This window comes from Eumetopias jubatus, unplaced genomic scaffold, assembly GCF_037043125.1.
Source record: "Eumetopias jubatus isolate StellerSeaLion01/CBP00866 unplaced genomic scaffold, mEumJub1_p1.0 scaffold_9, whole genome shotgun sequence".
Lineage (NCBI taxonomy): Eukaryota > Metazoa > Chordata > Mammalia > Carnivora > Otariidae > Eumetopias > Eumetopias jubatus.
In genome coordinates, this window is record NW_028274815.1 from 22,321,069 (window position 1) to 22,346,586 (window position 25,518).

Here is a 25,518-nt window from a genome sequence, read left to right on the forward strand (position 1 = left end):
TCACGCTGCCGGCCCCTCGCGCCGCCGCAGTCGGCCTCCGCCCAGCGCGCCTGGAGCTCCTGCGCCTTCCGCGGCCCGCGCTCCAGCCACGGGCGCGGTTAGCCACGTGGACCGACTCCTGGCGCGCCGACCTCACGTGGTTCCAGCACCGGCTGGGGCTTGCTGCACTTGCCGCTTCTCTGTGCTCGCCCCCGCCACTGAGCTCCGTTCCCATGGCGGCCCTGATGTTGGAGGATGGGTCGGTCCTGCGGGGCCAGCCCTTTGGGGCCACTGTGTCGACTGCCGGGGAAGTGGGTAAGCAAGCTCGGGCCGGCTGCCGACCTCATCCCACTATCTGCTGCCCCTCTCTGCCCAGCTTGCCCTACCCAAACCCGCCATTTTCCTGCCTGCATACCCTCCCTCCCACCCCCATTTGGTATCCCTGTCCCCATCCCAGCCCCTTTCATCCCTCAAGGTCAAGGCAGCCTCCGCTGGGGCATTGTCATCGCACAGGGCAGTGTTGTGAAGGGTGTCCTGCCGGAGTCCCAGCCCTGCCTTTTTCTTGCAGTGTTTCAAACCGGCATGGTCGGCTACCCCGAGGCCCTCACTGACCCTTCCTACAAAGCACAAATCTTAGTGCTGACATACCCTCTGATCGGCAACTATGGCATCCCCACAGATGAAGTGGATGAGTTCGGTCTCAGTAAGGTAGCCACACCCAAATGCTTTCTCTACTTTCCTTTTCAATTCAATGATTATTAACTGTTAGTCAAGTGAAGACATTAAGTTAGGCATCTTGGGGAGAACAAAGATAGGTACACACTGAAATGGTAAGCTATATCGTACCCAGGGCTTGAAGTACCTTGAGAGGCACAGAGCGCTGGAAGCCACCCCAAAGAGCCTGGGCTTCGGTAAGGAACCGGTGAAGATTTTTTAGGAGCAGAGTGGTGTGATGGGGGCAATGCTTTAAGATTACACATAGTGGGAAAGAGACTGGAAGCTAGGGTCACACCCTTCCCAGTGACAGTGGGTCCCAGGTCACCTACCAGTCAAGTCGATAATCTTTTAAACCTATTTTCCTTACCTTGACTCATTTTTGCCACTTTTCAGTAGAGTTCTTATCTCTAGATAAGAAAACTCAGTCTTCTCCCACAGTGAGCTTCCTTCCACCTATTCCTCCTCCTCTGGAATTTGGAAACTAAGTTGCACTGAGAGTTCAACTAATGAAAAAAATTGACAAATTAATAGTGGAAACCACCCCAGCCTAGGTAGGGTATCCCTCCAAATGCGTTTTGTCCTGGTTTTCCAGGCTTAGTGAGCCTTTAATTCTTTAATTCACCCTGACTCTTAGGAGAGGGAACTGTAGGTAAGGGACACATTTTGTTATTCCTGGAAAGGACCGGTCCTCATCACAAATCTGTAAATAGACTGCATTCTTGTTTATAATGCAGTATGCTGGTTAACGTATGGCAGTCTTCACCTTTGTCAGCTGTGGACACGCTGACAAAACAAGCGTTTACAAACCTGCAAAATCAAGGCACTTAACAGAATCAGGGTGAGTAAGGCCTCCTAGAGCCTCCAGTCCCCCATGGATGCATTTGTGGCACATGTACTGTGAATGCACCAGTCCATATGCAGATGAGTCTTCCATGGTCATGGAAGGTTCTGCCAAACTCTCCTGCAGATCCCTAAAGAACACTCCCAAACAGCCATCATCTTTTAAACCTTGTACCACTAAACATACGTGGCTTCAATATGCCATCCCTTCCCACGTAGATGACTGAGTTCTCTATTTAGTTATTAAATGCTTATGTATTGGGTAGCAAATTTGTGTTAGCTTTTTTTTTTTTAATGAAAATCCCCTAGTAAGGGGGGGGAGGGGCATAATCATGCCTAATGTCGTACCTTGAACCTTTTTATTTAACAAGGTATTATGCATCTATCTTACATTCTGCTTTTATCGTACTCTTTGGTTATGATCTTGTTTATTTGCATGTTGTTTTGTTAATTTTCAGGCTTCTTAAGTAGCAAATTAACCTGGTGAAGACGGGGACCTTGTCTTTTTGCATACTCACTGCTCCTCCCCCAACATCTCTTACAGTGCCTGGGCACTCAGTAAATGTTTGTTGACTGTTACTATGTGTCAGGCACCTTGTTCCTAAGGCATTCATAGTTCTGCGATGGGGAGACACACAAACACGTTTATATACAATGTAAATAGCAAGAACAGTGGAAATAAAGTGAGTTTAGGTGAACCCTAAGGAAGAGGCACAAACTGCCATGGGTGAGGAGGCGGTATTTTCACAGAAGTGGGATTTATAATCTCCGTTTTGGATAAAAGGAAAGGAAGGAAAGGAAAAGCTCATTCTCAGTTATTCATGAGGGCCTGGTATTCAGTGTTTGATATGGGGAACAGCATTGTTAGTAAAGGACAGAAGTGTGAGGTGCTTAGTGTGTTCAAGGAATTGCTGGGTCTTTCAATGTGGCTGAGGTGTAGGGCCCCTGCTGTACAGTGGGAAAAGAAGATAGGAAGATATGTGGCCCTGGCCTCCTCACGATCTCTTCCTTCCATCGACAGTGGTTTGAATCCTCAGGGATCCACGTGGCAGGACTGGTGGTGGGAGAGTGCTGCCCCACGCCCAGCCACTGGAGTGCCATCCTCACCCTGCACCAGTGGCTGCAACAGCATGGCATACCTGGCCTGCAAGGTATGGTGCGAGCATGACCGTATCTGGGCTCTGCCTGGATGGGAAGAATCCAGAAGTCTCTTGTGCACTATTGGGCCTTGAGTCCAAGGTTGCAATAGAACGTATCAGATTTGGAAAATTTACATTGGGGTCCGCAGGTTGGAGAAGGAACTAAGCTCTTGCTCCAATGGGAAGAAATAATATAATGAACCCCCAGCTTCTGTAATTATTAACTCAGGAGTAAACTTATTTCACCACTACGACTAGAACTCCCTCATTTTTTCGAAGCAGATCTCAAGATATTGTATCATTTCATCCACAAATAGTTCACTGTCTGTGAAAAAGGAATAAGGAATTCTTTTTAAAACAAAACCATGAAAACATTGTACCTTTAAAAAAGTAACAGTAGGGGCGCCTGGGGGGCTCAGTCGTTAAGTGTCTGCCTTTGGCTCAGGTCATGACCCCGGGGTCCTGGGATTGAGCCCCACATTGGGCTACCTGCTCGGCGGGAAGCCTGAATCTCCCTCTCCCACTCCCCCTGCCTGTGTTCCCTCTCTCGATGTGTCTCTTTCTGTCAGATAAATAAATAAAATCTTTAAAAAAAATAAAAAAGTAACAGTAATTCCTTGATATCAAAAATCCAGGCAACGTTTACAATTTTCTCTATTATCTAAATGATTTTTACTCCTTATTTGAATCTGGATCTAAGATCCATATATTGCATTTGGTTGATATGTCCCTTTGATCAGTGGACCTTATAACCCATTTGACAAAAGCAAGTCAGTTTTCCTTTAGAGTATCTCACAATCTGCATTTTGTTGATTATGTTCCGATAGCGTTGTTTAGAATATTCTTTGTCTCCTGGTATTATTTTCTGTAAACAAAACTAGAAGTCATGGTTCAATTCAGATGTGATATTTTTAGCAAGAATACTTCATGGTAGTGTACTTCCATCAGGATGGCCCAGGATTTTGATGCCCCTAGAACAGCTGTGTGTGACTCAGGATTCTGGAATGCAGTGCTTCTGAAAGTCTAACCTCATGCATGACTGAGTTGAGCGAGTGTGATCTCTGAGAGAGTGCTATTTTGACAGGAGTGGATACTCGGGAGCTGACTAAGAAGTTGCGAGAGCAAGGGTCTCTGCTGGGAAAGCTGGTCCAGGATGGGACAGAGCCTTCAGCGCTGCCATTCTTGGACCCCAATGCCCGCCCCCTGGTGCCAGAGGTCTCAATTAAGGTACAGAGGTAGAGTGGGAGAGTAGTGCAAGCTATAGCACGGTAGTTCTATTCTGCCCGTAACTGGGGTGATCACTTGAGAGCAGATCAGAAGAGGCCTCAAAGGCAGGGGTTGATGTGTGTTTATCTATCCTCACTGATCACAGCTACCAACTGTTACCCTTTATTCCTCAGGCTCCACAGGTGTTCAATGCAGGGGGCGCCCCTCGGATCCTTGCTTTGGATTGTGGCCTCAAGTATAATCAGATCCGATGCCTGTGTCAGCGTGGTGCTGAGGTCACTGTGGTACCGTGGGACCATGCCTTAGACAACCAGGGTGAGTAGCTGGGGTGTGTACAGGGCTACAGACAGGCAGCATGGGTGGAATATCTGTCCCTTGGTCTAGTTGCCGTAAGTTGCAGGGAAGGAGACAGAGATCAGGGCTTTTGCTCTGATGGTAAGGGCTGCAAGTGTGTCTCTCTGGTTAAACTACTGGTTTTGACATCATCTTTTCTGCCTACTCCAGAGTATGAGGGTGTCTTCCTGAGTAATGGCCCTGGTGACCCCGCCTCCTATCCCAGTGTGGTATCCACACTGAGCCGTGTCTTATCTGAGCCTAATCCCCGACCTGTCTTCGGGATCTGTCTGGGACACCAGCTGTTGGCCTTAGCCATTGGGGCCAAGACATACAAGATGAGGTGGGACTTGTGGGGAGAGGAAGGGCCCGCACTACTGATGTGAGCGGTGGGGAGTCTTGGGGATGGGAATAGAGTTGGTGTTGGCTAGTGTTGAAACAGGAGCAGGGGCCGGTTGAGGGTGCTGAGCTCAACAGAAGCTGGGTTTGGTACAGTGGTGAAGGGTAGGTGGTGAAAGGGGCCAGTGACTCAGTGTGCTTCCATCTCCAGATACGGGAACCGAGGCCACAATCAGCCATGCTTGCTGGTGGGCTCTGGGCGCTGCTTTCTGACATCCCAGAACCATGGGTTTGCTGTGGAAACAGACTCGCTGCCAGCAGGCTGGCTTCCTCTCTTTATCAACGCCAATGATCGTTCCAATGAAGGCATCGTACACGACAGCCTGCCGTTCTTCAGGTGAGTCTGGGTGATTCTGGCAGGGTGACTGAATTTCTACAGCTTAGAAGCCCCAGGGTCTTGAAGATCAAAAAGTAAAGCACAGCAGTGGGCCCTGGTCATCTATCCCGCTACCTACCCCCAAGACTGCCAATTCAAGGCAGGGATAATGGCAGGTTTCGTGATCCTGTCTCTTCAACAGTGTCCAGTTTCACCCAGAGCACCAAGCTGGTCCTTCAGATATGGAACTTCTTTTTGATATCTTTCTGGAAACTGTGAAAGAAGCCACAGCTGGGAACCCTGGGGGCCAGACAGGTAAGCACCTGAGTAGACCCGGGTGGTGGAGAACTAAGAGTCGGGTCGGCTCTGGGATGGGCAAAAGATGGACGTGCCCCAGGAAACTGAGATATGTTTGGGAGCTTAAGGGGATGGGGTGGAAAGCAACCAAGCCACGATGATTATTTATGCTTCTTCTGTGGGAAGGAGCTCCAGAGTCATGAGTCTGGGTTTTCGTCCTGCCTCTGCTACTCATGAGAGGCATGACTTGTTTTGGATTCTTCTGTAAAACGAGGAGGTTAATGTAGGTGATCTCTCCGGTCTCGTTCAGTTCTAACGTTCTATGACTTTGCCTCCACAGTTCAAGAGCGGCTGGTTGAGCGCCTCTGTCCACCTGGAATTCCCACCCCAGGCTCTGGGCTTCCCCCACCACGAAAAGTTCTGATCCTGGGCTCTGGGGGCCTCTCCATTGGCCAAGCTGGAGAGTTTGACTATTCAGGCTCTCAGGTAAAGCATGTCTATCCCTGCCTCTCTGGTGTGTGAGCCTTAGGAATGGATAGTCTTGAGGAGAGGGCTGAGGAATGAACGTTGGTTGTGGGGTGGGAATGAACCAGGAGATCTGGGAAATGTGTGGAGAGGTGAGGTGCTGAGGCATAGGAGTTGGTTACTAAGGACTGAGAGCACAGGAGGGAGAGAAGAGACACGCTGGTGGTCTAAGACCGTTGATAGTCTCGCTTCTGCAGGCGAGGCTGATTGGCCATTTTTGTCCCCCTAGGCGATTAAGGCCCTGAAGGAGGAAAACATTCAGACGTTGCTGATCAACCCCAACATTGCCACAGTGCAGACTTCCCAGGGTCTGGCTGACAAGGTCTATTTCCTTCCCATAACACCTCACTATGTAACCCAGGTATGACCGGGATAAGGCTGGATTGAGGAGGGGCCGCACGTGGGCAGGGGGATCCTTTGCTCATTCTGGGTTCTAAACTTCTTCGATCCTCTCCTCTGGACTCCCAAGGTCCTAATGCTTACTATTCCCCTCATCCCTCAGGTGATCCGTAATGAGCGCCCAGATGGCATCTTACTGACTTTTGGAGGCCAAACAGCTCTGAACTGTGGTGTGGAGCTGACCAAGGCCGGAGTGTTAGCTCGCTATGGGGTCCGGGTCCTGGGCACACCGGTGGAGACCATTGAACTGACGGAAGACCGGCGTGCCTTTGCCTCCAGGATGGCAGAGATTGGAGAGCACGTGGCCCCCAGTGAGGCAGCCAATTCTCTTGAACAGGTTCGAGGGTGACTGGGGGACGGTGGAATGGCATCATTGTCTTTGTATCTTATTTTCTGTGGGGCCACGCACCTTCTGTGCAGCAAGCAGTCAAGGCCTGATCTGTTTGTTCATCTCTTCTGCTCCTTGCAGGCCCAGGCAGCTGCTGAGCGGCTGGGGTATCCTGTGCTGGTGCGTGCAGCCTTTGCCCTTGGTGGCCTGGGCTCTGGCTTTGCCTCTAACAGGGAGGAGCTCTCTGCTCTTGTGGCCCCAGCTTTTGCCCATACCAGCCAAGTGCTGGTCGATAAGTCCCTGAAGGGATGGAAGGAAATTGAGTACGAGGTGGTGAGAGATGCCTATGGCAACTGTGTCACGGTGAGTAATGGAGGCGGGATGGGAGGAACGACGGGCAGTATGAGCTCTAGTAAGAGCAGAGCCCAGGGCTGAGATCTTTGAGGGTTCGATGTCCCTGAGACCCACGGTGGGGTCTCACCAGAAGCCACAGGACCCTGGGATGCGGTGTCCTGCCTCTCCTGACTCCCTCTGGCAGTGACCTCCATGGGACCTTCCCTTCACAGGTGTGTAACATGGAGAATCTGGACCCACTGGGCATCCATACTGGTGAGTCCATAGTGGTGGCTCCAAGCCAGACGCTGAATGACAGGGAATACCAGCTATTGCGGCAGACCGCCATCAAGGTGACCCAGCACCTTGGAATCGTTGGGGAGTGCAATGTGCAGTATGCCTTGAACCCTGAATCTGAGCAGGTGAGACTCTAGGCCCTGGAGCTGATATTCTAGCTGTTGGACCCCCGTCCATAATTTTGGGGCTTTTTGACCCTACAGACTTTGGAGTAGAAGTCAGGATTGTCTGTGGTAAGGTTGGCCTGGGATGGGGGTGGTACTTTTGCTATCTATCCCTTCAGAGAGGGCTTTGTTTTTGGCCCTACTGATATCTCTCTCAGGTAGGCCTTCTGGGCCAGTTAATCTGGTAACACTCTCTCCCCGTCTCTCTCTCTTTGCAGTATTACATCATTGAAGTGAATGCCAGGCTCTCTCGCAGCTCCGCCCTGGCCAGTAAAGCCACAGGCTATCCGCTGGCCTACGTGGCAGCCAAACTAGCTTTGGGCATCTCTCTGCCTGAGCTCAGGTATGAGGGTGGGGCAAAGATCAGAGAGGGGGAGGGGAGCTGAAGAAGACATGGGACAGGGATTATGAAAAGGACATTGGTCTGAATGTGTGGGGACAGAGGAAGCTATCTGGAAGCTCACTCTTTACATCTCCCAATCTGTCCTGGCACCTCCACATGATGGCTCCCAGGAACTCCGTGACAGGGGGAACAGCAGCCTTTGAACCCAGCCTGGATTATTGTGTGGTGAAGATCCCTCGCTGGGACCTCAGCAAGTTCCTCCGTGTCAGCACAAAGATTGGGAGCTGCATGAAGAGCGTCGGTGAGAGAGACACACCCCCGGAGACCCTTTCCCGGGTCACCCTCCGGGGTCCTAGCAGTCCTAAGAATCTAGAATGTCATAGAGTTAGTTCCCTGGCATAGCCTTTCAGATGCTGTATTAGCAGCAGCTTGGGAACAGGGTTTCTCAGAACTCACAGGGACGTTTCAAACCTGGTAGTCCTCATCAAGAGTGGGAATTAAAGGCATCTGGAAATCTGTGCCAGAACGCACATGCCACTTCCACTCCCCAGATGGCGGGCGTGTCAGAATCTCGGAGATGGGGTGACAGCCATCATAGCTCATCTCTCCTGTTTTACAAATGAGTAAACTGAGGTGCCCGCAGAAGGAAAGTGATGAGGCTGAGGAGAGGGTAGAGCCAAGAACGGAAAACTAGATCCAGTCGCTAGTTACACGCACTTCTGTCACACTCTGCTGCCTGTTGTTGGCGAGACCGGCTTCGTGAAACTCTACCCACAGCCTTGCATTGCATTTTGCCCATGGCCTCATCACTAGGCTGTTAATGCCAGTGACAGTTTGTTCTCCATGCGAATTTAAATACTGATGCTTCAGGGAAGTGAGACCTGCTGTTCTGTGAACCCTTCTCTATCCAAGTCAGTACAGTGGCAACCGGCGTCCGCCCATTTCCTTCTCCAGGCGCTTTCTGCCACCATCACCAAATTTTTTTTTTTTTTTTTGACCCACGGTTTAAGATCAGAGCAGGTCATCTGAGACCTTTTTCATAAAAACAAGAAAATGTAGCGGTAAACAATGACTGGGTGTAATGGTCAACATCCAGGCGGTGGTCAAATGTGCTGGAATTCAGTTAACATGCTTCCCTGTGTCCTTTTAAGTCACTCTAGACTGTTCTAAAACATTTCAGCCAAAGCAAGCGTTTCACATACCACAGTGCTTCCAGCTAAGGATAAGAGCATTTCATGGTGTTCCAAATTTCCATTAAGAGCAATAGCAGCCTTTCAACAAGCAAGTCGAAGTAAGCTCAGATATTATTTTGGAATTTTTAGAAATCATACAAGACTGCCAAGTTGTTCCTTCTGGAGATGAATTTCTGTTATATGAAAATTACAATAAACATGGGAATGAAGCCATAATTAAGTTGTTGGTAAAAGGAAGTGGACTGAAAATAGGAGAAAGACTGATTCCCAGATGAGACATTTAAACGTTTTACGTCTTTTCAAGTATTCTTAGAATGTGATCTTTGATAACTTTTTGTAAGTTTTATTATATAAGTAAGATATACGAACCATTGAGAAATTAGCAATGTAGTTGAACCAAAAAAGAGTAGTCACCTATAATCATGTCACACAGATTAATTTGGGTACATATATGATTCCAGAATCTTTCTATGCACGCATATACAAATATGGCAAGTTGCTCTTTTGCCCAAAATCAACACTTTTATAATATAACCATATTACAAAGGAGTTGCATAAAATCACTTATCCACTTCCCTAGCACTACTATTAGCATTTTAAAGTTTTAAAGTTCTTTTAAAGAAACAATTAGGATTGTAAATAGAAAAATATAATTGGTAAGAAACACTTGAAGACCCTAGGGTAAATTGTCAGAGGACATTACAAAACTTTATGGAAGAGGAAATCAGTAAGCAAACCTGGAAAGTTGTAGAGACGGGAGTTCCTTTTTATTAGTAAATCGAAATCTGTTTAAAATGAGGTAACATTTTTATGAGCAAAAATTGTTTAAAATGTACATATTTCTTAGAAGGTGGTTAAACTTACACTGTGTATTATAAAACACAAACTTCTATAAAGCAAGTAATATTTATTAGGGGCTTTATCTATTGCCCCTGCACTTCTGAAAATTTATCCTAAGGAGATAATCTAAAGCCCTAAAGACATCACAGCCTCATCTAGAAGGATAAACACTTCAAAGCTAGGTGTCCTTCCACGAGTGAGCAGTTAAGTTATGGTAAATCATACAGGAATTAAACGGCTGGTAATAAGATCACATAGCAATGTGGGAATGAGCTTATGATGAGAGAAAAAGGTTAGAAATCATACTATTTACACATGGTTAATAACCGTGTGTAAACACATTTGAAAAAAGTCCAGGAAGAAATACTTTAAAATAAGAGTTGTAAACGTGATTACCTCTGGATGGATTCAAAGAGTAGTGGGATCATCTTCCTATTATCCAGACTGTTGAGAAGTTTGAAAGGATGAGACAGATCCCAGAGAGTGTCACAATAGGAATAAAGCAAATAACTGGATAACCGTCAGGGATTGGGCCACTGTGATGAACTGTAATGTTCTAGTATCCCTGTGTCCATTTTAGGCATTTTAATTCCGTGGTCTCTAATAAACACAAGACATGAAAATGGTAAGGAAAGGAACTTCCCTTTAAGATTCCTCAATAATGAAACACCATACATAGCACCACCGTGGGACTTATCCCAAGAACCTCCCAGAGACTTGACTAAATCATAGAAATTCTGAGCAGCATCTCCAGCCTCCAGGCCCTCAGTCCTTACATCCTCTTCCTCCAGGTGAAGTCATGGGCATTGGGCGTTCTTTTGAGGAGGCCTTCCAGAAGGCTCTTCGCATGGTGGATGAGAACTGTGTGGGCTTTGATCACACGGTAAAGCCAGTCAGTGATATGGTAAGTGGCTCCCTTCCCCTGGCCCCTGAAATGGACCCCTTCTGCCCCCAGCCCATGGACTTGTTACCGCTAATAGCAGTAGTTGTTACTGGATGTTTGCTGTGTTTTCATGCTGCTGAGAGTTTTGTGGTTCATCTCCTCTATCATTATAGGAGGATGTATTCTTAAACTTGTTTCCAGGGATAATGAAACAGGCCTAGAGAGCTTGTGGAACTTGCTAATACACTAGCTGCACAGCCAGAAAGAGGCAGAGCCAAGATTTGAATACAGGTTTTTGCAATCACAGAGCTTTGGCTCTGGTTCCTTTTCCACAGCTTCCTTTCCTAAAACAGTGGGGTACTGGTGCTTTGAGGCTTTTTGAGATGCTAAAAGTAGATTTGGAATATTTTGCGTAACATTCGGACATCTCCCTCTCCACAGTCCTTCCATATCTGTTTGCCCTCCCCATTAGGAGCTGGAGACGCCAACCGACAAGCGGATCTTTGTGGTGGCAGCTGCTCTGTGGGCTGGCTACTCTGTGGCTCGGCTCTATGAACTCACACGCATCGACCGCTGGTTCTTGCACCGGATGAAGCGGATTATAAAACACGCCCAGCTGCTGGAACAGCATCGTGGACAGCCTTTGCCCCCAGACCTGCTGCACCAGGCCAAGCGCCTTGGCTTCTCAGACAAGCAGATTGCCCTTGCAGTTCTGAGGTTAGAAGTGGTGGTGAGGGCCTTGGGCTGAGGATGTGGGGCAGAGAATCTTTGTACTAGTGAGGGGCCCTTGGAAGGGAACTTTGTAGGCTTCTGACCTTCGTCCCTGGGATATTTGCCTCTCAGTTCCCTGCCCCACTCTCAGGGCTGTATTTTTGACCCTTCTTCTCCTTTAGCACAGAGCTGGCTGTTCGCAAGCTGCGTCAGGAACTGGGGATCTGCCCGGCAGTGAAACAGATCGACACAGTTGCAGCCGAGTGGCCAGCCCAGACAAATTATTTGTACCTGACATACTGGGGCACCACCCATGATCTCACCTTTCGAACACCTCACGTCCTGGTCCTTGGCTCTGGGGTCTACCGAATAGGCTCCAGCGTTGAGTTTGACTGGTGTGCAGTGGGCTGCATCCGGCAGCTCCGAAAGGTCTTTCATACTGTTTTCTTTACTGTTCCATTCAGTTCCAGCAATTGCCTTTTGCCCACCTTATCCTGGCACTTTCTATTAATTGCTACACTTATATCTATCTTAGGACTTTGGGAGGTGTGGAGGGAGTCGGGGGGGGGAGCCCTCCCCTTAGGCCATCTTGTGCCTCTCACAGGGCATGTGTCTTTTCTCCATCACTTTGTACCTACTTCTCTGATACCTACAGGGCTGGCCCTACTTCCCTCCCAAGGCAGGTGTGCCTTATATCCATTTCAGAGAAAGCTGAGATGAAGTAGGGGTTTTGCCTTAGTTTTTCTATGTTCTTCCTCCCACCTCCTAGCTAAATCTCACTTCCCTCTCTGTCACAGATGGGATATAAGACCATCATGGTGAACTACAACCCAGAGACAGTCAGCACTGACTATGACATGTGTGACCGACTCTACTTTGATGAGATCTCTTTTGAGGTGAGAGGAATATGAAGACCGCCCGTTATCCTGGGTGGCCAGGGTCACGTGGGAGTGGCTGGCTGACCTAAGATTCTTTGGAACTTGTGGGGTTTGAGGGGAAGTGGGTAGAGGGTGAGAAGCAGTGAGCAGGAAGGCTCAGATCCCTGACCACTTGCCACCTCCACTCACTTCTCCCCTTGCACCAAGGTGGTGATGGACATCTATGAGCTAGAGAACCCTGAAGGCGTGATCCTATCCATGGGCGGGCAGCTGCCCAACAACATGGCCATGGCTTTGCATCGGCAGCAGTGCCGCGTGCTGGGCACTTCCCCTGAAGCCATCGACTCAGCTGAGAATCGTTTCAAGTTCTCCCGGCTCCTGGACACCATCGGTATCAGCCAGCCTCAGTGGAGGGAGCTCAGTGAACTAGAGGTGGGCTGGGGCCTGGTGGGGAGCTGGAAGCTGGATGAGGTCATGGGTGAGTGTGACCAACCCAGCTGCACCTTTAGTCTGCTCGCCAGTTCTGCCAGACGGTGGGGTACCCCTGCGTGGTGCGCCCCTCCTACGTGCTGAGCGGCGCTGCTATGAATGTGGCCTACACTGACGGGGACCTGGAACGCTTCCTGAGCAGTGCGGCAGCCGTCTCCAAGGAGCACCCCGTGGTCATCTCCAAGTTCATCCAGGAGGCCAAGGTAGGGCCACAGACAAAGAAGTCTCTGAGGGCAGGCTCCTCAGCCTTGGTGGAAACTCCCCTCTCTGGTCCTACAGCACTTTGTAGGCACGGTGGACTGGGAAGGATGGGTTGTACCAAGGCTCTCAAAGAAGGGAGCCTCCTGGGGCAAGTGGGAGAAGAAAATTGCCCCCCAGCCCTGTATCACATTGCCTTCGCATCCCCACTAGGAGATCGACGTGGATGCTGTGGCCCGTGATGGTATGGTGGCAGCCATTGCCATCTCTGAGCACGTGGAGAATGCAGGTGTGCATTCAGGTGATGCCACGCTGGTGACCCCACCACAAGACATCACTGCCAAAACCCTAGAGCGGATTAAAGCCATCGTGCACGCCGTGGGCCAGGAGCTGCAGGTCACAGGACCCTTCAATCTGCAGCTCATTGCCAAGGTAGTAAGAGGGAACTGAGGGAAGGGAGTAGCACCTTCTCATTCTCTGGGGCCACAGTGCCAGTGGGGCTCACTGTCTCCTGCCCTCATCAGAGTAGGCCCGGAAGCTGGAGGGAAGGGGTGCTAGCTAGAGCCCACAGTGTTGTTAGGGTTTGTGACAGTCAGTTACCCTGACCCCTGTTCCAGACTGATACCCACAGAGTGGTAAGTCAGGGGAAGAGTCAAGGTCAGTGGAGTAGCATCAGTAAGCAGAAGGCCTGACCAGTCCCTCTCTGCCCCAGGACGACCAGCTGAAAGTCATCGAGTGCAACGTGCGTGTCTCTCGCTCCTTCCCTTTCGTCTCCAAGACACTAGGTGTGGACCTAGTAGCATTGGCCACACGGGTCATCATGGGGGAAGAAGTGGAACCTGTGGGGCTCATGACTGGCTCTGGAGTCGTGGGGGTAAAGGTACGGAGGATTGAAACCTTGAGGTTAGAAGTCACAAGCAAGGAGACAAATAGTGGGAGAGCGTTCACTTACTGCTCAGTCGACACGTAAACCGAACAGCTATTGTGGACAAGGCATCACTGGGCCATAAGGGTGATAGGATGGTCTTTGTTCTTTAGGAGCTCACATTCCAGAGATGGGAGGCAAGGGAGGTTGGGTCCAAAAACAGCTTGCTTCTCTAACAGGCCATGATAAACCTGCGTAGTAGAGAGAAGAATAAAATGTGAAAGGAGTTTACAGACGAGAGATGCCACTTCCAAAAGGGGTGACCTGGAAAGGCCCAGGAGGAGAGCTGGTGCCTGAATTGAAGGACGGTCAGGATATTTGGTTTACTGAGCTTGTTGAGGAAGTGTTCCAAGGAATAGGCCTTGTGGAAAGGAATAGCCGAGTGGAAACCGAGGGAAGACCCGAAGTATGTTCGGGAAGCAGAGGACGATAGAGCAGTGGCGGGGAAGGCTAACCTTGCCGTTTGGCTGAGGCCGAGGAGCTCGGCATCTCGCTTCCTGCTCCCTCAGGTCCCTCAGTTCTCGTTCTCGCGCCTGGCGGGTGCTGACGTGGTGTTGGGCGTGGAGATGACCAGCACTGGGGAAGTGGCTGGCTTTGGGGAGAGCCGCTGCGAGGCCTACCTCAAGGCCATGCTAAGCACTGGCTTTAAGATCCCCAAGAAGAACATCTTGCTGACCATTGGCAGCTATAAGGTACAGACTCCAGCGTCGGGGGTTGGGGGGCTGCCCAGAGAGCCTGGGGCAAATGGCCTTGGCTCTCTGGGCCTGGGCTGACCTTGAAGTGGAAGGCAGGAGAGATACAACCTCGTCCTCCTCTCGCTTGGTTCAGAACAAAAGTGAGCTGCTCCCCACCGTGCGGCTGCTGGAGAGCCTGGGCTACAGCCTCTACGCCAGTCTGGGCACCGCCGACTTCTATACTGAGCACGGCGTCAAGGTACTGGGGCGCCTGCAGCCTACCCCACGTTGTGCCAGAGAATTCTTTCTCTTCCCTTGCTTTTACTGTCATTGTATAGGTCCTGTGTATTCCACACAGAGCAAATAGAATATACGGAAAAGCAAGGGGGAAAAGTCTCTTAACGGTTTTTTTACCACTGTTAATGTTCTGGTATGTTTTCTTCCAGAATATTATTTCTCTGTGTACAAGCGTGAGCTCATACTGCACAGAGTCCTTGGTAACCATAGAGTAGATGTCTTTCGTGTCAAGAAATACACTTTGCCAATAGCAAATAGAGCCAGCCCTGGTCCCCACCCTGTGGGTCCTCATTCTCCTCCTCATGGGTTCCTGGGCCACCTCCCCTCCCTTTAGGCTGTCCTTCCTGACTCCTGCCAGGCTCAGGTTAGCCCTTGACCTTATCTCTGGGCCACAGGTAACAGCTGTGGACTGGCACTTTGAGGAGGCAGTGGATGGTGAGTGCCCACCGCAGCGAAGCATCTTGGAGCAACTGGCTGAGAATCACTTTGAGCTAGTGATTAACCTGTCAATGCGCGGGGCTGGGGGCCGCCGTCTCTCTTCCTTTGTCACCAAGGGCTACCGTACCCGGCGCCTGGCCGCTGACTTCTCTGTGCCCCTCATCATTGATATCAAGTGCACCAAACTGTTTGTGGAGGTGACTGGGGCCTGGGTGCTGGGAGGCCAACAGCCAGTGTTAATGGGGCAGGAGGGAGAAGTGAGTGGTCGTGGGTTGGGAAATCTCAGTATGAAGTAGTCATGCAAATATCCAGGCTTTGTGGCTTCAGAGAGAGAGAAGGGGGGTAGAGGGGGGTAGAGCCTGGTGTATGGGAAGGCCCAGGCCCTACCTACAACTCGCGGGATGCCCTCAAATCAGGGCTGACTGCAGTTTTCACCTGCAGGCCCTAGGCCAGATTGGGCCAGCCCCTCCTTTGAAGGTGCATGTCGACTGTATGACGTCCCAAAAGCTTGTTCGGCTACCGGGTGAGTGCATCTTTTGGGAGGGCCAGACTCTTTTCTCACTGAGCTCTTTCCTCTCATGACCCACTGTGCCCCTGACTGAGGAAGCTCGCTGCCTCTTGCTCGTATCAGTCGCTGCTGCTTTTTCTGCCATCCCGGTTCATATGTTTGATGTCCTTCGTGTCTCTGAACCGTCCTCTAACCTTGCCACGTCCCTGTTCTCCCAGGATTGGTTGACATCCATGTGCACCTGCGGGAACCAGGGGGGACACACAAGGAGGACTTCGCCTCGGGCACCGCCGCTGCCCTGGCTGGGGGCGTCACTATGGTGTGCGCCATGCCTAATACCCGGCCCCCCATCATTGATGCGCCAGCCCTGGCCCTGGCCCAGAAGGTGAGACCTGGCACTCCTGCTTCGTGGTTACCCAGATGTCCCTGCCTGCCTCCCAGAACCCTCCTCCCTCTGCCCCTCGCAGAAGCATGGGGGCCCAGGCCACTAGTGCCAGGCTGGCACGGATGCCAGTAGGCCTTATCTCCTGTGTATGCTCTCCAGCTGGCAGAGGCTGGTGCCCGCTGTGACTTTGCCTTATTTCTTGGAGCCTCGTTGGAAAATGCAGGGACCCTGGGTGCTGTGGCCGGGTCTGCTGCTGGGCTAAAGCTGTACCTCAACGAGACCTTCTCTGAGCTTCGGCTGGACAATGTGGCCCAGTGGATGGAGGTAGGGAGCGGGCCCGTGGGAGGAGGCAGCCAGTTAGTGCCTCCTGGCTTGAGGACCCCGTAGAGTGGGTAACAGCAGTGGAGTGTCAAGGGCTCCGTGAGGGCTCTGCACGCTCCCTGCTAAATTCTTTCTGTTCCCCAGCACTTTGAGACATGGCCCTCCCACCTCCCCATCGTGGCCCACGCAGAGCGGCAGAGTGTGGCTGCCATCCTCATGGTGGCCCAGCTGACCCAGCGCTCGGTGCACATATGTCACGTGGCCCGGAAGGAGGAGGTGAGAGTACACCAGAGGTCCCGGTGCCCTTCCTGCTTGGGTAGGAGGGGGCGGGGAGTGTGGAGCCAGCACCCTCGGCCCCATAACTTTCCTAGAGGGGAGCTTGGATGCGGAGACCTTGTAGGGCAGGGCATGAGGGAGGCCTCCTCAAGAGATCTCCCCGCTCTCCGCCCACCCCAGATCCTGCTGATTAAAGCTGCCAAGGCACGGGGGCTGCCAGTAACCTGTGAAGTGGCGCCCCACCATCTGTTTCTGAGCCGTGATGACCTGGAGCGCCTGGGGCCGGGGAAGGGCGAGGTCCGGCCCGAGCTTGGCTCCCGCCAGGACGTGGAGGCCCTGTGGGAGAACATGGCTGTCATTGACTGCTTTGCCTCAGACCATGGTGAGAGGCCCCACAGTGTACCTCTGCCCGGTAGGGCTCGTGCCCCACCTCAGGGCCTCTGGGCTCCGCGAGGACTGGGACTTGATCTGTGTAGCACGGCACCTGGGCCGTGATGGGTGCTTGATAAATACTCCCCGAAGGAACTGATGAGCAAATGAGTAAAATTATAAATAAGAGAAGGTGGGTATAAGGTCTGGTCCCCAAATGATGGCAACCGCCCCAGTTTACCTGTTTGCCCCGTAACCCGAAGAGATGAGCATCGGGGCTAGGGAGGCAGTGCAGTCCTGGTGGCCTGTGTGACTTCCCAGATGGGGAGGTGATCAGGCCTGACGGTGCCGCTCTTTCATCCCAGCCCCCCACACCTTGGAGGAGAAGTGTGGGCCCAGGCCTCCCCCCGGCTTCCCGGGACTGGAGACCATGCTCCCACTGCTGCTGACGGCGGTCAGCGAGGGCCGGCTTAGTCTGGATGACCTGCTGCAGCGGCTGCACCACAATCCCCGCCGGATCTTCCACCTGCCCCCCCAGGAGGACACCTACGTGGAGGTGTGGGCACGTGGTCCCGGCGGGGGTGGGGGGCGGGGAGGAATGATGCACTCTGCAGCCTGCGACTCTGTTCCATGGTGCAGCCCTACCCTTGCCTAACCCGTGACTCTGGGCAGGTGGATCTGGAGCACGAATGGACCATCCCCAGCCACATGCCCTTCTCCAAGGCGCACTGGACACCCTTTGAAGGGCAGAAGGTGAAGGGCACCATCCGCCGTGTGGTCCTACGAGGGGAAGTGGCCTATATCGACGGGCAGGTATGTATGTGGCGCGAGCCCCATCCCAGAAGTGATTTCCTTGGTCCCACTGATTGTCCTGCCCCAGCACTTCGCTGTGGTGCCATCACCTCCCCCAACTGCCCTGAGGCGGGTTTCTTTTTTTTTTTTTTTTTTTGCTGGCTTCCACTCCTGTAGGGTCTCAGTCCAGCTCTTTGCCCCCTGCTCATTCGTCTGCTCCTATCTTCTGTCTGCAGGTCCTGGTGCCCCCGGGCTATGGACAGGATGTACGCAAGTGGCCTCAGGGGGCTGTTCCCCAGCTCGCGCCCCCAGCCCCTGCCACCAGCGAGATAACCACGGTATCTGCAGTGCTTCGGGCCTGGGGGCGGGGTGGGGGGGTGTTGGGGGTGCAGCCAGGGACAGGGCTAACGGCACAGATGGTTGCATTGGTGGTTTCGGGGGTGGAAGGCTCTGCACTTGACACTTAAAATTTCCACCACCTACCTCTTTGTCTGCTGCAAAACATAGAATCAACTTCCAGTTTAGGAGGTTATCTAACTAGGGGAAACACAGGTTCCTTATTAACCCAACCAGAGATTTATCTGGGCCCCTGTCATGGGGTAGTTTGTCCCTCTCTGTCAAGGACAGCGTAGAAGGATGGACCAGAGGGGGACCTGATGGAGACTGGGATCTGTTCCATTCTCACTGTGGACAGTGAGCAGTTTGGCTTTTCTTGAGGGGTTGAACTTGAGGAAGAATTGGGTCAGTACTTTTCAAAACGCTAGACCTATGTCTCTCCAGACGCCTGAAAGGCCCCGCCGGGCTGTCCCAGGGCTTCCCGATGGCCGCTTCCACCTGCCACCCCGAATCCACCGAGCCTCCGATCCAGGTCTGCCAGGTAAGAGGGAGGTCCTTTGATATGTGGAGGCTGGGGCCACCTGGACTTAGAGATGTGTAGGGACAGGCTCCTCTTCCCCCCCAGTGTCCCCGATGGACGGGGGTCACTTTGGTCCGGCCATCCCCTCGTCCTAGTCTGATCCACTGTACCCTCCTTTGCCTAAATCAGTCTGCCCAGCATGAGGTAGGCACGCCACAGCTTCTCATGGCCCTTTCTTATCGTGGGCAGCTGTGTTCCTCCGCCCGGGAGCTGGGATCCCACGGGGCAGCAGGACGTGGGGTAAATCCAGGTTGTTGGTTGGTGTGAGCCTGGCCGTTCCCCTTGCCTAGGACCCCTTTGCCTCCTGGGAGGGCCCTGGGAGGGCACCACTGCTCACACACAGCAGCCCCCGTGGGAAGTCACTTGTGTGTCCCCTGGGCTGCTGGTCCTTCTTGTTTGCCCCTAACATGCTACAGCTACTGTCGTGTGAGTTGGTTTAACACAGACACTGTGATCCAGAGTGTGGGGAAATGGGGGCTCTTCACAAAACTTAGTTGCAGGCTTACATCTGTCTTGTTGCCCTATTTGTAGCTGAGGAGCCAAAGGAAAAGTCCTCTCGGAAGGCAGCTGAGCCAGGTGAGACTCCCCTGGAACGCATGCTCACCTCGGGGATCTGTCTCATCTGGCTTGTGTAGGAGGAACCCTCTGACCCACTTCTTTTGCCCCGTCCCTCACTGCAGAACTGATGGGAACTCTCGATGGCACCTGCTACCCTCCACCACCAGTACCTAGACAGGCGTCACCCCAGAACCTGGGGACCCCTGGCCTGCTGCACCCCCAGACCTCGCCCCTGCTGCACTCATTAGTGGGTCAACATATCCTGTCTGTCCAGCAATTCACCAAGGACCAGGTGCCTGGGGGAGAGCGGATGGGGACACCCAGAGCTTTGAGAATCTGGAAAGTTGGGGCTAGGCCCTCTGGGCACCACCACCTTTCCAGCTGACTTGGGGATCTTTCTTAGATGTCTCACCTGTTCAATGTGGCACACACGCTGCGTATGATGGTACAGAAGGAGCGGAGCCTCGACATACTCAAGGTCAGGGTCAGGGCTATGGGTTATGGGTCCAGGACCCTGTCAGCAGGGCTATGCAGTGATCAGAGGGATCTCCCTCTCCTGCCATAGGTCCCTTCCTGTGAGTCTAAACCCTCCACTATAAGTTACTCCGCCTTCTCTACTCTGGAAGGTCCGGCTGCCCTAGGCCCCTCAACCCCCACGTTTGCTCTCCTCTGACCAGTAGTTAGCTGACTTACAAGGCCCTGAGCACCAGTGTATTAGCCTACTAATCTGGTCACTTGGTCTATGCAGATGGATTCATGGGGTAGAACTGGGGTATTTCCTTCTCCCCCAGAAAACAAGTATCTGCTTCAGATACTTACCGATGGTTTGTTGGAGGCGGAGCCTTTAGCTCCGTGTGACACTAATGGAAACGTCAAGGTCGGGACAGGTCACGAGGATGTTTGCGGGGAGGGCTTCTCTCAGTACCTTTCCCGTGTAAGTGGGGGAAGCAAGCCGCAGCCGTGCTTTCCCCAAGATGAGCACCCACGTTTACACCGAATCTTGCCCTCCCGCCAGGGGAAGGTGATGGCCTCCATGTTCTATGAGGTGAGCACGCGGACCAGCAGCTCCTTTGCTGCAGCCATGGCCCGGCTGGGGGGTGCTGTGCTCAGCTTCTCGGAAGCCACGTCTTCGGTCCAGAAGGGCGAATCCCTGGCTGACTCCGTGCAGACCATGAGCTGCTACGCCGACGTTGTCGTGCTTCGGCATCCCCAGCCTGGAGCAGTGGAGGTGAGGCCAGCAGTGCACCGGGACGGGGTGGAGTAGAATGGCTCCAGGGACATGACTGTGAGTGTCTGGTTGGGCCGGACGGGGGAGGGGGCCCAGGAAGAGTGGGACTCAGGCCGGGAGTGGGGGCCACTGAGACGCAGAAGACAGGGCTCTCCTTGTTTTTGCAGCTGGCAGCGAAGCACTGCCGGAGGCCAGTGATCAACGCTGGGGATGGGGTCGGAGAGCATCCCACCCAGGCCCTGCTGGACATCTTCACCATCCGGGAGGAGCTTGGGACTGTCAATGGCATGACGGTGAGGGTCGTGGCAGGGCTTGGAGGCCTGCTTGGGGAAGGTCTGGAGAGGGAGGCTGTTGGGAAGAACTGTCTCTGCCCCGAGGCATGCTGCAGCAGGGAGGCCTCCGTCCTGCTCCTGAGACTGATAGCTGTGAAACGGGGGTGCAGGTGTTCAGTTTGGGGGCCCTCTTGGTGATCGGGTTCCTCCCCTAGATCACAATGGTGGGGGATCTGAAGCATGGGCGCACCGTGCACTCCCTGGCCTGCCTGCTCACCCAGTACCGTGTCAGCCTGCGCTATGTGGCCCCTCCCAGCCTGCGCATGCCACCCAACGTGCGGGCCTTTGTGGCGGCCCGTGGCACGAAGCAGGTGAGACCCTGGGAGGCCCCGGGGCATGTGGGTTGGGCAGTGAGGGCCCCGGGCGTTGCATTCACTCTGGCTCGACCTCACCCTCCAGGAAGAATTTGAGAGCATTGAGGAAGCACTGCCCGACACTGACGTGCTCTACATGACTCGAATCCAGAAGGAACGCTTCGACTCTACCCAGGAGTATGAAGCTGTGAGTGCCACGGGGGAGGGGAGGCCAGGGCTGGAGCTGCGGGGCATCCAGACTAGTGGCTGGGAAGGCGGGGCCCCAGGCGCTTGACCGGGCCTCTTGGTCGTGATAACTGAGTGTGGGTGAGGAGGGGACCCTGGAGGATCCCAGGCTTGTGGCTGCACGGCCACCCCAGCCCTAAGGTGCTGATGGGGCCCCTGTCTGCCTCACAGTGCTTTGGCCAGTTCATCCTCACTCCCCACATCATGACTCGGGCCAAGAAGAAGATGGTGGTGATGCACCCAATGCCTCGAGTCAATGAGATAAGGTGACAACAGCTTCAAAGTGGAGGCTACGCTGGGGGCTGGCTTTGGGAGGGCACCCGGTCCCAGACAGGCCTTGGGAACTTGTGCCAACTGTTTTCCTTCTCTTGCAGCGTGGAGGTGGACTCAGATCCCCGAGCAGCCTACTTCCGCCAGGCCGAGAACGGCATGTACATACGCATGGCTCTCTTAGCCACTGTGCTGGGCCGCTTCTAGGGCTTGGCTCCTTAGACTCTTCTTGTCAGGCCCAGCCGCTGGGCCCGAAATCGGTGCCCCCCACGGGGGCAGCACACTTAGGAGATGCTCTGGGGCATCCAGATAGCTCACGTGCTCATAGGCACACCTGCAGACCATGCACCAGGCACTGGACTGGACTGGAGTGCTCTAGCATGAGGGTGGGGCCCCGTCTCCCTTAATGCACCGCACACCTGTAAAGTCATTTTTCTACTGACTAAATAAATAGCTAAGCTGCTTATAAGTGCCTGCTTCCTCGCATGTATCCTGGCTTCAGCATAGGATGCCAAGTGTTATCGGCAGGGCTTTCTTCTGGAAATTGAGAACAGTTTACCAAATCTAAGAGCAGCCTTGCTGGGCAGGCTCTCGCTCTGGCTGCATTTTCAGAGCTGTGGCTCTTTGGGGTCTGAGCGGGACTGTGCTGTTGTGTTGGTGCTCTGGGTCCTGTGCTGTCCGGATCCCTGTGCAGCTGTCTTTCCTCGATTTGCACTCAAAATTCTGATACGAGTTACAGGGTCCTGCCTGGTGAGGCCTTTATTCTTCTCCCCTCTGTGTGTTTAGTCCTCTCCTTCAGTGGCTGAGGTGGCCTTGGAGTTCATCTGCCATCACTGTTAGGAGCTCCTCCCACCCACTCTCCTTGGGAGCCTCTGGCTGACACTGGACTTTCAGATAACGTGGAGGGCTGAAGAGCGCTTGGCTTGGAAACCCTGGGATTGGAGACTGGGGTGGAGTAGCTCATGTGTCTTTGCAGGTCAGGGCTCTTGTGGATCATACAAAGTATGTGAGCTTTTCCATTCCGTTCCATGAACTTCAGTAGCATTAAAGAAATTTCTTGATACAGCAGACTTTACTTACCACCCCACCACACACCGAGTACAAAGCACCATGTGTAATGGGAGTACAAGAATGAACAAGATCATTTGAGGCCTCTTAGCTGGTAAGGCATCCCGTGACTTCTACAGATTGGACTGCCACATGCTGGCTCAGGATGGTCCAGACTGCACCAGCATCACTCAGGAAGAAGCCACTTCGTGCACAGAGCTATTAGCATGTTACAGGGATAGGAAAGAAGGAACTCGTTTTCTGAAAACGATGTGAGCACAAACCTTCACATATTCTCATGTAAACTTATATCAGCTTTCTAACCATTTTACAGATGCAGAAACTGGCTCAGAAAAGTTACTGGGTGGCTTACCCAAAATCACATAGCTAAGATTCATATACAGGACTGCTCGACCTCAAACCCATCTTTCTAGTAAAACAAAAAGGAAACCGTCATCTCAGGCTTTAAGAGGCATCCAAAACGAGGGTGAGAGAAAAGCCACACAAATCTGAACAAGCAGAGAACAAGTCTAAGGTATCTGGGGAGCCAGGTTTCAGAAGAGAGATCAGCACAAACCTGGACTCCTGTCTACGGAATGGGGTTTGAGCTGTTGCCAGAGGAAAGGACAGGCTCGGGCAGGTTGGATGGAAGGAGAATCTTACTGCTAGCACAGCTTGAACACAGGAGTGGGAATCCTTTGTCTCCAGCGCTGAGGGACTCCACACCCAGACCCAGCAGAGCGCCCCTGCTTTGTACTGTTGGGGTTCAGAGCGACAGACCAGACCAAGAGGTTTGGGTGTGCGTTCCAACAGAAACAGGAATTCATAGCCGCAGGTACTGTTGGAAGAAGGGTGGGATGAGGTATAAATCCATCTGCTCCTGGAGAGCTGAGACCTCTCCTGCCCTGCTAATTTGAACCCTTCCAGGCTTCCTGGACCCTGACCCTGACAAATTCTCCCTCGGGGGCCCAGAGAACTTTGTTGGTTGGAAAAGAGGACCACTTACAGAAGGCTTCTCCTTTCTAGAGCTTCAGTTACCCTTCTGAGGTTATGCAAACAAGTCAAGGTATTATTTTCCCAAGTACCTGGGAATCTGTCATACACAGATTCCCACAGAACTCGGAGAGCCTAGTCCTCAAGTGGAAGCAGCGTTTGCTGCCAAGCAGCACACACATTCTACTCAGTTGCTAAGTGGTGGGAGGTGTTCCTGCTCTGTTCCTTTCTTTGGCTCTCCTAGTCATAACACAGCTCTAAGTTGAATAAACTTCTTTCCCCTACAACCAGAAATGAGATCTTCGTACCTTGGGAAATAAATGAAGCTATCTGCAAGAAATAAAAACAGTGCTTTATCCAAAATGTCCATATCTAAGGTTGTTCCACACCCATTGAGAAACAAACTCATACACTCCATATGGTTGTCATTAAGTATAAAGAGTTTTAAAAAAAAGTTTTCTGGTCTCCTTTCCTCCTGAATACTTACGCAATTTGATCTATTTTTTTTTTTTTTTTGTTAACAGCTCTAAGTATGTGCCAAGCCCTGTTCTAGCACTTTACAAATATTAACATTCTTTTTTACTTTTACTTTTGAATGAACCCTTTAGATATACCCCTCTGTGAAAAAAGGTCTGACCTAATGTGTTCCCTTATTATCATTGCAAAGGCATTTTCCCCAGCTCTATACTGTCTATGCTTGTGAAGAAGAAAATCTCAAAATAGGCATTCCCCTTGGAACTTGGCCACTTTCATCTTATTCCCACCTGTTACCATTAACGAGCTGCCACCATGCAAGTCGGCTGTAGCGGAAAGGGCGGAGTTGGGAGTTCCCAGTGTAACACTGGTAGGTGTCTGTAATTCTGTAGTGATATCCCGATATCCCGTAGACAGCGGGGGCAGGGCGGGGGGGGGGGTGGGGAGACATGGGCTGGTGGAGGTGCGGAGCAGACAATGAGTGCCAGAAGTGAGCGCATGGGGAACGGGGAAGACTAACCTGGCAGCAGCATCTGGAAGAGATGGGGGATGGGAGCCATTCCACCATCAGGGAAGCCAATTAGGACACTGCTGCACTAAATGCAGGTGATGGATGAAAAAGGGTCTGGACTAAGGCAGGAACGGATGTTAGGAAATGTGAAAATATTAAGGATAGGAAAGACTAAAAAATGACTCATGGCATGGGACCTTGAGATTGGGAGAAGGAGGGTTGATGCAGCTCGGTGAGCCAGGTTGGGAGAGGGAAGGACGAATTCTGTTTGGGCATGATACTTTTCAGCTGCTGTAGGGCATATCTGGAGATGTCATGTAGATCATGAAGCTAGGGAGTTAGGGCAACCTGCGACGAAGATAAATATGTGATTACATAAGGGACGTTACTCACTAATATATCCCAAGCACCAGAAGTATTGAGCCCATAGCAGGGGCTCAGTAAACATTTGTTGACTGAATCATTAACATAAAGGTAATTGAAAGGGGTGCCTGCGTGGCTCCGTTGGTTAAGCATCTGCCTTCAGCTCAGGTCATAATCCCAGGATCCAGGAATTGAGCCCCACCTCAGGTTCCCTGCTCAGCGGGGAGTCTGTTTCTCCCTCTGCCTCTCTGCCCCTGCCCCCTGCTTATGTGTTCTCTCTCTCTCTCTCTCCCCCTTCTCTCACAAATAATAAATAAAACAATTAAAAATAAATAAGTAAAGGTAATCGAAGCTCTTTAAATATGTACCTCTGTACTAGTTCACCGAGAGAATGAGAGCAAGGAGAAATGAGCAGAATCTCAGAAAGGTGGGGAGGAGAACTCAGAAGAAAGCCCTCCAGGAGTCCCAGAGTTG

At 52.1% G+C, this 25,518-nt stretch overlaps 1 protein-coding gene across 2 annotated transcripts; it reads left to right on the forward strand.

The window, feature by feature from the left end:
* Positions 1–35: 35 nt before the first annotated feature.
* CAD (carbamoyl-phosphate synthetase 2, aspartate transcarbamylase, and dihydroorotase) lies at positions 36–22,125 on the forward strand. 2 transcript variants are annotated; one of them, XM_028099460.2, is made up of 44 exons: positions 36–294; positions 548–687; positions 2,558–2,687; positions 3,760–3,902; positions 4,076–4,217; positions 4,407–4,578; positions 4,786–4,971; positions 5,153–5,265; positions 5,588–5,733; positions 6,002–6,133; positions 6,275–6,508; positions 6,641–6,862; positions 7,066–7,254; positions 7,512–7,636; positions 7,807–7,937; positions 10,461–10,573; positions 11,025–11,269; positions 11,446–11,692; positions 12,061–12,159; positions 12,349–12,573; positions 12,651–12,833; positions 13,042–13,260; positions 13,541–13,708; positions 14,263–14,445; positions 14,582–14,686; positions 15,120–15,359; positions 15,604–15,685; positions 15,889–16,055; positions 16,215–16,379; positions 16,521–16,652; positions 16,833–17,034; positions 17,387–17,577; positions 17,694–17,834; positions 18,050–18,151; positions 18,594–18,690; positions 19,261–19,305; positions 19,410–19,579; positions 19,691–19,765; positions 20,303–20,515; positions 20,683–20,808; positions 21,003–21,158; positions 21,247–21,348; positions 21,558–21,652; positions 21,761–22,125. In XM_028099460.2, exons 1-44 carry the CDS (start codon positions 213–215, stop codon positions 21,861–21,863), a joined length of 6,678 nt encoding a protein of 2,225 aa, XP_027955261.1. In that variant the 5' UTR covers positions 36–212; the 3' UTR covers positions 21,864–22,125. The 2 variants fall into 2 exon arrangements, with proteins under 2 accessions (XP_027955261.1, XP_087882493.1); XM_088026367.1 differs by having other exon boundaries at positions 18,594–18,681.
* The last annotated feature ends 3,393 nt before the right edge of the window (positions 22,126–25,518 follow it).